The 14,127-nt window shown below is 45.5% G+C and overlaps 1 protein-coding gene across 1 annotated transcript in view; it reads right to left on the bottom strand.

Moving 5' to 3' along the window:
* LOC138303915 (protein 4.2-like) overlaps window positions 1-14,127 on the bottom strand; it is an 84,400-nt gene that overhangs the window by 60,225 nt on the left and 10,048 nt on the right. Inside the window, exon 6 of the mRNA XM_069243471.1 lies at window positions 8,710-8,887. Coding sequence (XP_069099572.1) covers window positions 8,710-8,887 — 178 coding nt within the window. The remainder of the gene's footprint in view (window positions 1-8,709; window positions 8,888-14,127) is intronic.

Genomic DNA, 14,127 nt, shown 5'->3' with positions numbered 1-14,127 from the left:
TTTTGAAAGCTAATATGTTGGACATCCGCAGTCCAAGCTATTTGAAATGCTCACATTATTTGACCTATACGTGAGATTAGATATGTTTTGTGATGAGGGGGATACGTACTGCGAGGAAAGGAGGGACACATTATGTTTCAAGAGCATGCGCATTAGCGCAAGAAAACAAATTGGGGGTCAGTCCTTCCCTTGTCTTGGCACTCTTCAAATCTCCCATCATGTGTACCATTTGTGGGTAGACAAGCTCACAGATGTCAAAACGAAGTCCAGGCTAATGCTGGCTGTTGTATGTAAGGAATATTTCTACTGGATGCGTCTGAACAAGGTCTGGGTAAAAGGGAGCAACTTTGTGAGAGGAGGGATGAGAAAGGGAAAATATGTGACAATGGATGGTTGGCCCTGGGCTTAAAGTCAGCTCCACAGAGCGATAAGGGGCTGGTTGCGACCTTATTTTATTGCTCAAAATATCAAAAGTTGTTTGAGAGTTTTATTTCTAATTTTGTCAATCATGGGGGTCAGAAAATTACATATTTGGAGTTCAAATGGTGTAGCAATGAATGATTCGTTTTTCGCATTGCTGAAGGCATGGCTGTCCCACCTGCATACACAGCTTTGGGAGTGTAGGCCATGAGCCCTTGCCATTGGGCCATCTGTGTTTTTCTTCTCCTGAACCAATGTGTTTACATGAGTGAATTCACTCTTGCAGTGTTGCCTCTGTTTCCTTGACTGATTACCTTAGCAATATGAACACCATCCTAGTTGATAAACCATGATGTACTTGGTAATTACCTTGTATGAGTGTATATTCGCCTACTTCATAGTTCTCCTCTTGCAGTTTTGCCCAGAAGAGGTAGCTATGGTAGACTGAATCAGGCTGAATACCACACTTACACTGTGGAAAGGTGGCTTATTTCCTGTGGGACGCTCGGTTCTAAGTTTCCAGAAAGTTTATTTGGGTCACAGCAAACAAACGTCTTCCATCCATCTTGTCCAGGTTCAATCAATCAATCAATCAATCAATCAATCAATAATTTGTTAAGCGCGCTACTCACCCGGAAGGGTCTCAAGGCGCTGGGGGTGGGGGGGTTGCTAGTGACCAAAGAGCCAGGTCTTGAGGCGCTTCCTGAAGGTCGGGAGGTCCTGGGTCAGGCGTAGATTTACGGGGAGGGAGTCCCAGGTTTTGCAGCAAGGTGGGAGAAGGATCTGCCACCGGTTGTGGTCCCGTGCATGCGGGGGACGGTCGCGAGAGCGAGGTTGGCGGAGCGGAGCTGGCGTGTTGGGATGTGGAAGTTGAGACGCTCGTTGAGGTAGGCAGGTCCGGCATCGTGGAGAGCTTTGTGAGCGTGGATCAGGAGTTTGAAGACCATCCTTTTGTTGATGGGTAGCCAGTGGAGGTCTCTGAGGTGAGCTGAGATGTGTTCGTGGCTAGGGAGGCTGAGGATGAGTTGTGCTGAGGCGTTCTGGATGTGCTGGAGTTTCCTCTGGAGCTTGACCGTTGTTCCCGCATAGAGGGTGTTACCGTAGTCCAGTCTGTTGCTGACGAGGGTGTGGGTGACCGTTCTTCTGGTTTCAACGGGGATCCATCTGAAGGTCTTGCAAAGCATGCGAAGAATGTTAAAACATGAGGGTGAGATGGTGCTGACTTGCTGGGTCATAGAGAGCAATGAGGCTAGTATGAAGCCGAGGTTGCGTGCGTGGGTGGTGGGCGTTGGGGCAGACCGTAGAGTGGCAGGTCACCAGGAGTCGTCCCATGCTGATCTGTTGGAGCCGAAGATGATGATGTCGGTCTTGCCATTGGCACTATGTGGCTGCTGACATCCTTTATCTTAGAGAATGCCCTTCAAGGAGAAAACGAATAGCCCCTGCTACTGGTGTTGACGAGAATTCCCTTCCATTGGCCTGTCCTGTGATTCTCCTTGGAGGAGCTCCTCTTTATCGTGTTGTTCATTGCAGCCTTTCTTGGTTGTAGAAAGTTTAACTTAAAGTCACAGTCATCTTAGGATGGCTTTGCTGGAAACATGAGGGAGACTAGACAAAGAGTCTTTTCCTGAATCATTGTTGGATGCCATTGTGTTTCTCTGTTTCGAGAAGTCTTACACACTGCGACAATAGACAGTCATGAAGGACATCTTGAACTTGAATGGCTTGAGCCGTATTAAAGAAAGTGCCCCAAGGGTGCAACGGGCAGGTGAGCTTGCTTTTTATACCTAAGGCCCTTTTAATATTACAGAAGGGGCTGCAGTTGATTGTGTGACCGATTCTGTTATGCAGATGAGATCAGGGCTAAATGTGAGTCAGCACAATCTCAAGCGGGTGTTCCTTCAGTTTCATTGCAGTGTCCGCTTGCTAATTAGGGAATCCTTTGAGTATGAACCCAGTAGCAGGTGTAGAGACAAGGGGCCAGATTTATGGAGCCCTTGCGCCGTTCCAATGCCACATTAGAGTACTTTTTTTACGCTAATGTAGCGTTGGAAGGGGGAAAACGCTGTGCCATATTTTGCTCCACTTTGTAACCCCTTGCACCATATTATGCCTGCGCCAGGCATAATGTATGCAAGGGGGACGTTCTGGCGCTAGGAGGGGCTGAAAAAATGGCACAAAGGAATCTATGGGATTCCTCTGCGCCATTTTTATTGGCATTTTTTACGTCTGCTATGTGCAGGCATTTAAAAGAGGCTCCTATCGATTACAATGCGCCTCTGGGTTCTTTGCAGGATTAGCATCATAATTTTTTATGCTAGTCCTGCAACGCACCGGTGATGCTAGTCACACTGATAACTGCCATGGGGCGCCGTATTATAAGGGGTGCAAGAAAATAAATTTGCCCCACAGAGTCCATCATATGACTGTGCGCTACAGAGAGGACACTTCTTAAAAGGGGATAAAGGGGTCACAACTATTCCCAAGGCATTCCTCTGCAGACAGGATCAGTCACTCACTGCACCTTGAGGTGGATATCTGCCCCCCCCTCTTTCAAACGCACATAAGGTTGCCACTTGCACAGTGAAAGGCAGACTAGTGGCTGTCGACCTTTCAATAATGGGCTATCCAGTTAATTTGTTTTACGTGGCTCTTCTGACGTCATTCTCATGAGCTTTTTTCAGGTTCATGACAGACATACACACCATGGCTACCCCTGCATTCCTCTGCACACAGGATCAGTCCATCACTGCACCTGTCTTCAGGGGGATCTCTGCCCTCTTTTCAAATGCATGTCAGGTTGTCACAGTGAAAGGAAGATCAGTGACTTCAAATAGCTGTCCAACTTTCACTAATGGTCAGTCTAGTGTGTAGGAAAGTAACCTCTTTTTAGCATGGTTACCCCCACTTTTTGCCTGATGTCAGTGGGTTTCGACTGTGTTCACTGGGATCCTTTACCTTTGGTTGCTTGGACCACACAAGCCCCACATTTGCCATACTGGTGCTCCCATGTAAGTACCTAGTATATGGTACCCAGGTACCTAGGGCATTGAGGAACCAATGTTACCCATGGGCTGCAGCATGTATTATGCTACCCATGGGGAGCCTATGTAAAGTGTATCTGCAGACTTGCCATTGCAGCCTGCGTGAAAGGGTGCATGCACCCTTTTTCACTACAGGTACCAGCACCAGGTCACTGTAAGTCACCCCTATAGTAAGCCCTCCTATCCCAGAGTGCAGGCTGCAGGTACTGTTGTGTGAGGGCACCACTACATGAGCAGAGGTGCCCCCACAAACTCCAGCTCCATTTTCATGGACTTCATGAGTGCGGAGATGCCATTTTATATGTGTACTGGACATAGGTCAATACCTATGTCCAGCTACATAATGGTAACTCCGAAACTAGGCATGTTTGGTATTAAACATGTCGGAATCATACCCCAATACTGTTGCAAGTATTGGCGTCCATGCATTCTGGGGACTCCTTAGAGGACCCCCAGCATTGCTCCTACCATCTTTCTGGGGTTTTCCAGGCAGCCCAAGCTGCTGCCAACTCTCAGACAGGTTTCTGCCCTCCTGCTGCTTGATCAGCTCAAGCCCAGGAAAGCGAAACAAAGGATTTCCTTTGGGAGAGGGGGGTAACACTCTCTCCCTTTGGAAATAGGTGTTGCATGGCTTTGGAGGGGTAGCCTCCCCAAGCCACTGGCATGCTTTGAAGGACACATTTGGTGCTTTCCTTGCCTTAACCAGTCTGCACCAGTTAAGAGACTTCCAGTCCCTGATCTGGGGCAAACTGGACAATGGAAAGGGGAGTGACCACACCCCTGCACATCATCACCAAGGGTGGTGCCCTGAGCTCCTCCAAAGGGTCCCTTGATTCTGCCATCTTGAATCCAAGGTTAGCAGAAGCCTCTGGGAGCATCTGAGGGGCCTGGTCATGCAGATGATGTGAGAGCCCCTTCCTGATAGGGGGTCACCTGGCTATGTGACCAATCACCCTTTCAGGGCTATTTAGGGTCTCCCTTTTGGGTGGGTCCTCAGAATTGGCTTGCAAGTTACTTCTCTGCAACCTCTACTTTGACTTCTGGCCACTAGAATTGCAACTGGACCCTCCAGGAACCGATAATCTGCATCCACGACAAAGACTCTGCTTGCAACATTGTTTCCACGGCTCCTTCCAGCTTCTGCAACATTTCCCGGGCTGTGCATCCTCTGAGAATAGCAAGTCTTCAGTCTGCATGAGAAGGAACAAGGAATCTTCCTTGGAGTGTGTCACTTCCCTGCATGCGCAGGCACCAGCTGCAACAATGCCTGGCTGCTTAGATCTCTTCTCATCCTGAGCTGCTTGGATCCTGCATCATGGGTGGGGGTCTGGAGCGGTCCGCACGGGCCTCTCTACCAGCTGTCCAACTTTGGTGAAGGTAAGCCCTTGCCTTCCCAGGCAGGACAGTACCCCCGTGCACCACATCTCTTGCAACTACCAAGGCTTGTTGGCATCTCCTCCAAGGGATCCTCAGGTTCCCTGTAGCCCCAGCCCCCAGCACTCTTCCCTGTGACGCACATCCCTCTGCGTGCTGCTACTGCTGCGTGGGACCCTTCTTCACTTATGCTGTGTGGGCTCCTCTGTGACTCCTGGCTCCTCTTCCAGTGTGTCTCCTGTGGGGGCTGCCTTTTTTCCTGTGGACTCTCTGTCTTGCTGAGGGTTCCCCAAGGACTTCCCCCATGGGTTGAGTCCTCCTAGACCTTGCTGATCCCCAGCAGCCCCACTTTTTGTTCACCGCGACTATTGCCTTTGCCAAGGCTTGTTGGTGGCTTTTCCATGTCACAGACAGACTGCAATCTTCCATCTGACAAGGGATGTCTACTGCATCCTCCAGGAACTCTTCACCAACTCCAGGGCTGCATTTCTGATCGTCTTCATCCTACCGTCGACCAACTCCTGCAACCACAGATGTGTGGGTAGTGGCTCCTGCCACCACTGGACGCTCCTGTGACTTCAAGACTTGGTCACCCTTCTTTTTCAGGTCTTCCTCTTCAGGAATCTACTGCTGGTTTCTTGCATTCTTGTCTGGGTGTTGCGATATCTTTGTTTTCCTTCCTTTGAGTGGTTTGGGGAAAATTCAGCAACTTACTCCTTTCTTCCTGGTCACTGGGGGGCACTGTGGTACTTACCTTTGGGGTTTCCTAGTTCCCCCAGCTTCCCTCTACTGATTCCACTTACCTAGGTGGGGCTCCGCATTTACATTCCATTTTTTTGTATATGGTTTGGGCTCCCTCTAGGGTCACTATTGTCTATTGCTATTGAACTGTTTTCTACTGCTGTTTATGCCTGTTTCTGATTACTAGTGTACATATCTGGTGTGTTTACTCCTATGGGAGTATTGTAGTGTTTTGGTACTGTGTTACTGTAATAAATAACCTTTATTTTCGTAACACTGGGTGTTTTCTTTCATGTGTGTAAGTGCTGTGTGACTACAGTGGTATTGCATGAGCTTTGCATGTCTCCTAGTTAAGTCTTGGCTGCTCATCCACAGCTACCTCTAGAGAACCTGGCTTCTAGACACTGCTTACACTCCACTAATAGTGGAATCCTGGACCTGGTATAAGGTGTAAGTACCATAGGTACCCTCCACACTCCAGGCCAGCTTCCCACACAGTGCAGGCATGGGTTTGCGAGAACACTGGTAAAAGCGGGACAGCAGGCTGCGCTGCGCTTGGTGAACACACATAAGAGTGCACAGCGGTGCTGCAGAGAGGTACAGTGCACTGTGTTTCTAATATGGCTCCTGGTTGTGGTAGACAGCCATCTTGATCACTTGGGTAATACTAAATAAAAAAAAAAATGTGGTTGTTGATTCTGCCTTAATAGCTCTGAATTTAATTTGGGAGTTCCAAGAGTCTGCTACTGAAATACTGATCTCCACGTAGTGGAAGCTATGATTTCTATCCCGATCCAGTGCTTAATTTGTAAATAAAGAGGTGCCGGTGCTCAAAGCCCTTCTCTTAAACTCGAGGCTGCTGTAATTTAATCTGCCAGTACTGAATACTGAGGCTGCGTAATCCTGAAGCCATCTCGGGCCTCTTCAAACTATTTACGACCACTGCTGCCCCTTCAGCTCATCTTGCAACTTTCTACTTTCTCCCTTTATGACGCTTTTTAGTTTTTAAATCTTCCGTCTTTCCCATATGTGTCTTTTGCTCACAGCAAATGCTTGAGGCATAAGAATAAGCCCCGGCCCTCACAAATAAGTGCCGGTGCTCAGCACCGGAAACAACAAGCACAAATTAAGCACTGTCCCGATCTCTTTATGAACCACAAAATGGAAAGCTTGGAATCTTTTTTGTTTTAGCGTCCTCTTCTCTACGTTGTTGTAGCAATGAGGAATATTTAGATACTGTTGAACTATTTTATTGCTTCTTTCGCACAACTGTGATGACTCCCACTACATCTCCTGGGGCAACAGAGTGCGCGGTGTATAAGGCAGTATAAAAGCAATCTAATTTTGCTACTCTATATTGTTTTATTATTATTGCAATACGTCATTCCCTTCCTGATTTACCCCTTCTTCAAGTATTCTTCTCGAACTCGCTCATTAAATCACTCATTAATTATGCAATTATTGATTAATGTTCATTTAATTGGACTATTTTCGTAATTATGTGGCCATATTTTGCAAATATGTAATTATATAGTCATTTTATGTAATTATGCAGTTATGTTATTATGTACTCATCATCTACATTTACATATTCATTAACTCAGTTTTCAATCACTTGCTAAATATTCATTCATTTCTTTATTTACAGACATACACCTGTGTTTATATGTATCTCACCTCTTCACTCACTCACCTATTTTTTCTTTGTGTAATTATTTGCTTCACTCATTACTTTTTCCAAACTAACAAATTCTGGTTATGAATGACTTTTCTTTCCACTGACGTTATGAGTGAATGTATTAGAGAAGTCTGTTAGAAGTAAATGTTGATCCAGCACCAACTGAGATCAGCTGGGGGATTAGTATCCTAGCCAGGGGCGGCTGAGTATGATGGGTGCAAAAACAGAACGTGATGGCCCCAGCTCTCTGGGCTGGTGGGGGATCTACCCCAGTTCAACTCATACCATAGCTCTCTCCACAAGGGCCATTGTGAAGGCCACTGAGCTCGCATGATGTGGTATAGAAAAAGACTTGTAGGCCCTGATTTATCACTTGGGAAGCAGAATTTCCATCCTTCATTGGGCCACATTTTCCTTCTCTGCCATTAGATATTCTTTTGCTTTATCTCTTTCAGCCAAGACAGGAGAGGCTTCTGCTACAATATGCCTGTGTCTGCCATGGGAGTAGTCATTTTAGTTGAGAAACACTGCAGCACTACATGCTTGCCACTCTTGCAGCCTGTCATAATGTCCGCCAACAAATGTGGGTACTAGAAATGCACCTCTAAAGTGGGGGTACATATGCAGTGTTGACAAATCTAATCTCCCTAACAAGCTGGGGGAGGGGTTTCCCACTATGCTAGGCACTCTACACTGTCAGTAAATGCCAGTTACCTTTTGCAAACCAGACTTTGGTTGAGGTATGTCTCCCAGACATGACAGTGGTTCAGTTGTTCTAGACTGGGCGGCTGATTCGTCACCATTTCTGAGTGAGTTACTCCCACATCAAGCCTGGTGGAAGAGTTTCCTTCAGCGGAATATTGCAAACTACCAAACTCAAAATTGGGTGAATATACCACTGGAGGAGGTGACAGTAAAACTTCATTTTTCAGATTTTCTCGCTTTATCAAAGTTAGGCCTTTTCTCCCACTTGAGATTTGTTGTGGCACAGTCGTTGTTATGCACAACTCAATACCATGAGTACATTTACTTTTCTTGCTTTTAAAGGTTAGGTTTCTCTGCTAAGGGAGTCTAGGGTTTGAACGGGCAAAAGGGCAGGGCACTGCTCACTTGCATAGGTGGGACCCTAATTCGAAAGAGGATCAGCCCTAGGCTGTGAAGCTGTCCATCAAGGCATACGCTGTGAGGCTAGTTCAACCACGTATTGGGCGGAGCATCATGGAGAGGCCCTGGTGCTCTGCATATCGAGTTCCTTTCCATGTGTTACACTTTTGACAACTTAGGTAATGTAAATAACTTAGATGAACATCCTGTAACCTGTGCAACACAAGAATACTCTCCATCTCTCTGACATAAGGCACTTTAACACCTGCTTCGATAATGTCTGTGCTACAGAAAAAAACAAACACACAACCAAATCTTCTAAAGATTAGGTGCAAGCTCTGAAAATACCTGAGCACATGACAGCTGCGAAGACCCAGCACTGTCCATAGCGCACGGGCTGGAAGCGCATGGCAAGCCACTGGCGCAAGATGGGAAGACTGCCCCTCCACCTTCCTGGAGGTGTTCCATCATCGTACTCGTCATTCCACTTCCCAACCAGGATACCTTTGTCGTCATTGCAGTTCAACTGAAAAAGGAAAACACACAAACAACATTATATAGTGTCTCCTTGGGCTCTGCCATTGCTACAGTGTTGTACCCCGTGGATTGCATCATTTTATTCTGAGCGTAGTGGAGAGAGTAGGTACAACTGAAGATCCTGTATTCTACAGCATCCATTTTAGGACATCCTTGTTCCTCACCCCTCATTCCTACTTCTCATCCCTGCTTCTCATCCATCATACATCATCCCTAATTCTCATCCATCACCTCTGCTTCTCTTCCATCATCCCTACTTCTCATCCATCATCCCTTCTTCTCATCCATCATACATCATCCCAACTTCTCATCCATCATCCCTACTTCTCATCCATCATACATCATCCCTACTTCTCATCCATCATCCCTAGTTCTCTTCCATCAGCCCTACTTCTCATCCCTGTGTCTCATCCCTGCTTCTCATCCATCATCCCTACTTCTCCTCCACCTTCCCTGCTTCTCATCCATCATGCATCATCCCTACTTCTCAGCCATCATCCCTGCTTCTCTTCCATCGTCCCTGCTTCTCATCCATCATACATCATCCCTACTTCTAATCCATCATCCCTGCTTCTCTTCCATCATCCCTGCTTCTCATCCATTATACATCATCCCTACTTCTCATCCATCATCCCTGCTTCTCTTCCACCCCCCTACTTCTCTTCCATCATCCCTACTTCTCATCCATCATCCCTTCTTCTCATCTATCATACATCATCCCTACTTCTCATCCATCATCCCTGCTTCTCTTCCATCATCCCTACTTCTCATCCCTCATTCCTGCTTCTCATCCCTCATCCCTGCTTCTCATCCATCATACATCATCCCTTCTTCTCATCCATCATCCCTGCTTCTCTTCCATCATCCCTACTTCTCATCCCTCATCCATACTTCTCATCCCTCATCCCTGCTTCTCATCCCTACTTCTCATCCATCTTTCATCATTTCTACTTCTCATGCCTCAGCTATCATCCCTACTCCTCATCCATCATCCCTACTCCTCATTCCTCATCCCTCAGTCATTCCAACACATTTTCAGTTTTGTGAAACACACCTTCACACTGATTGGCTGGCAACATTCAATCAGAGTTATGAGAGAGGCCTGCATTCTATTTCACTGAAAAACATCCTTCTCAGTGCATGTGCTGGATGAAGACAGAGGAGAGGAAAAGCAACTGTGCATTTGTTTCCAGTGAATTAAATGCTATACAACATTTCATTTTATTTAAATAAGTGTTTTTCTGTTTACACAGGCCTCTGCAGAAAGCTCTGCTGGTTTGGGAAATCAAGGAGCACACAGCTTGGCCCATAAATCAGCTCTTGGAGAAAGGGTTATAAAGTTCATCCACAGTTAATTTAAAATCTTTCTTTTCACAACCAATCAGTGTGAAGGTGTGTCTTACAAAAGTGAAAATGTGTTGGTATGACTGAGGGATGAGGAGTGAGGAGTAGTTATGATGGATGAGGAGTAGGGATGATGGCTGAGGCATGAGAAATAGGAATGATGGAAGATGGATGAGAAGTAGGGATGAGAAGCAGGGATTAGGGGTGAGAAGTAGGGATGATGGAAGAGAAGTAGGGATGATGGAAGAGAAGTAGGGATAAGAAGTAGGAATGAGGAGTAGGGATGATGGAAGAGAAGCAGGGATGATGGATGAGAAGTAGGGATGATGTATGATGGATGAGAAGCAGGGATGATGGAAGAGAAGCAGGGATGATGGATGAGAAGTAGGGATGATGGATGAGAAGTAGGGATGATAGATGAGAAGTAGGGATGATGAATGATGGATGAGAAGTAGGGGTGTTGCATGAAAAGTAGGGATGATGGAAGAGAAGCAAGGATGATGGATGACAAGTAGGGATGATGAATGATGGATGAGAAGTAGGGGTGTTGCATGCAAAGTAGGGATGATGGAAGAGAAGCAAGGATGATGGATGAGAAGTAGGGATGATGTATGATGGAGGAGAAGCAGGGATGATGGATGAGAAGTAGGGATGATAGATAAGAAGTAGGGATGATGAATGATGGATGAGAAGTAGGGGTGTTGCATGAGAAGTAGGGATGATGGAAGAGAAGCAAGGATGATGGATGAGAAGTAGGGATGATGTATGATGGATGAGAAGTAGGGATGATGGATGAGAAGTAGGGATGATGAATGATGGATAAGAAGCAGGGATGATGGATGAGAAGTAGGGATGATAGAAGAGAAACAGGGATGATGGATGAGAAGTAGGGATGATGTATGATGGATGAGAAGCAGGGATGATGGATTAGAAGTAGGGATGATGTACGATGGATGAGAAGTAAGGATGATGGAGGAGAAGCAGGGATGAGACGCAGGGATGAGAAGTAGGGATGATGGAAGAGAAGTAGGGATGGTGGTTGAGAAGTAGGGATGATGGATAAGAAGTAGGGATGATGGATGAGAAGCAGGGATGAGAAGTAGGGATGAGTGAGGAATAAGGATGTCCTAAAATGGATGCTGTAGTATTCACATGCGCACAGCTCTGCCAGTACACCACACTCCTAACCTGTGTCCAGTGATGTAAAATATTAAGCGCCAGGGCCCAAGGTATTACTCACTGGTCCACTGCAGCTTGCATGACCCACCTCCCTTCTTAACTGCAGATTTAAGTTCAAGTTTTATCATTTTTTAAAAGTTATGTTGTATAGCATAATGCTGCACCAATGAGTGCTGCTCAGAAATACACAGATACAGCGTCACCATGTGGTGGTTTCTCATAAATGAAAATGGTGTTTACAAATAAAAGTTGGTGAGGAGCACTGGAAAACAACGGCACAAATTAAGCACTGCCTGTGTCAATTTTTATGTGTGGGGGCCAATACAAACTGTACTTCTGCTGTTCTACCCAGTCCTCTCAGTCACCACACATAGTTTTCCATCCCTCACATGCTACGCTCTTTTATACTTCAGAGATGCTCACATACCCTCTGCACATCTGTGGCATTTATTTAAGGAAGGAGAAAATTCTAGAAAAATGGAAGGTGCATCATTATTGTGCAAAATATACTCAATAAAATAAAAAAAACTTGTTGTTTGAAAAGAAACCATCGGTTTCATGCAACTTGAACCAAAATAAACACATAATATAAAAATACATGAAGACACATGAAGGTTGACCTGTTTAATATGGTCCTAGATTGCCATTTCGAGGTTTTGTTGGCATTTGCAAACTACTCGACCTTTGGCTCCATGGTTTATGAAGGCAAGAGAACCCCTCTTGGTAGTATGTGACCATATTTTCCGATTATTCGTTATGTAGTCTCGTACGTGTATACATAAACGTGTGTGTGTGTGGGTCTGTTTGTGTGTAGGAGGAATAAAGAACATTTTGGCATGCATGAGAGTTGCCAAGGTCGTGAACTACTGAGGTGGAGCCATGAACACTAACCTTAATAAGGTATACAGGTATATTTACACCCACCCCTTTTACTTATGTAACTACCAGAAGAGGATTGGTCGAGCCATTCTGATAAAATTGTATTTGTAAGCAAGATAGACAGCAAGCTACTAGACAAGTTCTGATATTGCCATCTTTTGTGAATGGAGAAGGTGCGTGAAATGGGCGTTGTTTGATACTCACTGCCTTACAAAGAATTTTGGATACTCATAATTTTGCAACTCATCCAACAAGGCTTCCATTAAGGTTTTTTAAATCTGAGGACAGAATAATTCTGCATCTGTTTATAAATCTATGTTAAAATAAATGGTGACATTGTGTCAACAGAAATTTCACAAGTGAAAGAAGGTAGAAAGAACTAAGGGCCAGATGTAGGTAAGTAAAATTTTGCGACTTGCAAATTGTGAGTCATACTGACTCGCAATTTGCAACTCACAAAATTGCATGCAGAAAGGTGTCTCGGACACCTTCTGTGACTCGCTAGGGGGGCCCCAAAGACCCACCTCATGAATATTAATGAGGTGGGTCGCAAATTGCGACCCCATAGCGAGTCCCTGCACTCACAGAGATGGTGGCCTGCTGGAGACAGCAGACCACCATGTCTGTGACTGCTTTTTTAATAAAGCAGTTTTTTTTTTTCTTTTTGCAGCCCGTTTTCCTTAAAGGAAAACGAGTTGCAAAAAGAAAAACTTCCGAAACCATTTGGTTTCGTTTTTTTCAGAGTAGGCAGTGGTCCATAGGACCACTGCCAGCTCTGAAAAAACATTTTTTTCGGCATTCACAATGGGGAAGGGGCCCCATGGGGACCCCTTCCCTTTTGCGAATGAGTTACCACCCACTTCAAGTGGGTGGTAACTGCGAGTTGGTTTCCGACCGCATTCGCGGTCACAAAGCAACTCAGCATGGCGATGCGGTCGCAAATAGGAAGGGAACACCCCTTCCTATTTGCGAGTCGCACCCTCAAATTGCGAGTCGGTACCGACTCGCAATTTGAGGTTGTGCATCGCGTTCGGCCTTTTGCATGCCGCAAACTGCGTTTTTCGCAGTTTGCGGCATGCAAAAGGCTTCCTACATCTGGCCCTAAAAGCCTTGAGTACAGACATTCAAGTTGCCTTCTGGCACTAAGTATACCTGGCTTCTAGATTGTGATTTTTGTAAATGAGCTGGCTGCAGCCAATCATAATTCAGCGGCCAGCAGGTAAGGTTTTGCAGTAAAGCTTTTCTGTAATCTGTGAAGCTCACCTCTGTTCACTTCACAAGTGAGAGATGACAGCCTGCTCCTGAATCCCTGGTGTTGGATTTGTTCTATTCTTAAAGTCCATTAACTATTACTTAATTTGTTGGGAAATTCATTGTATCCTGCTCAGCTAGTTGAACAAAACACTGCAACCTTTTGAGTTGGACCAACCAAGGTCCAAATTATATCTTTATTGATGACACCATCGTGACTTAAAATCCAGTCTAGGGTCCCTCCTTTATCACGTGTCAGAAGAGGGGAAGTATTTAAGGTTCGGGTTCTGGTAGGGTTTCCAAATATTTGGCACTTCCATGTCATTTACATTGCCAAAAGGAATTGTGGGTTGGGTGACATGAAAGGGGAGATGTACTTAAGCAGGGAGACATCAAAAGAACCCAACTCATTCGGTGTGGTAATTAAAAGCTCCGGTATTGGCTGCGTGGAAGAGAATTTGATTTTATCTGTCATGCATTCAAAATACATGGAAGCTTCTGAGGGGTCTTGAGTACACAACACAAATATGTGTATCACATCTTATTCTATCAACCTCTACAGCAAATGAACATCAT

The sequence above is a fragment of the Pleurodeles waltl genome, chromosome 7 (assembly GCF_031143425.1).
Source record: "Pleurodeles waltl isolate 20211129_DDA chromosome 7, aPleWal1.hap1.20221129, whole genome shotgun sequence".
NCBI lineage: Eukaryota > Metazoa > Chordata > Amphibia > Caudata > Salamandridae > Pleurodeles > Pleurodeles waltl.
Note: the sequence above shows the minus strand (reverse complement) of the source record. Positions and strands in the feature narration are given on the sequence as shown.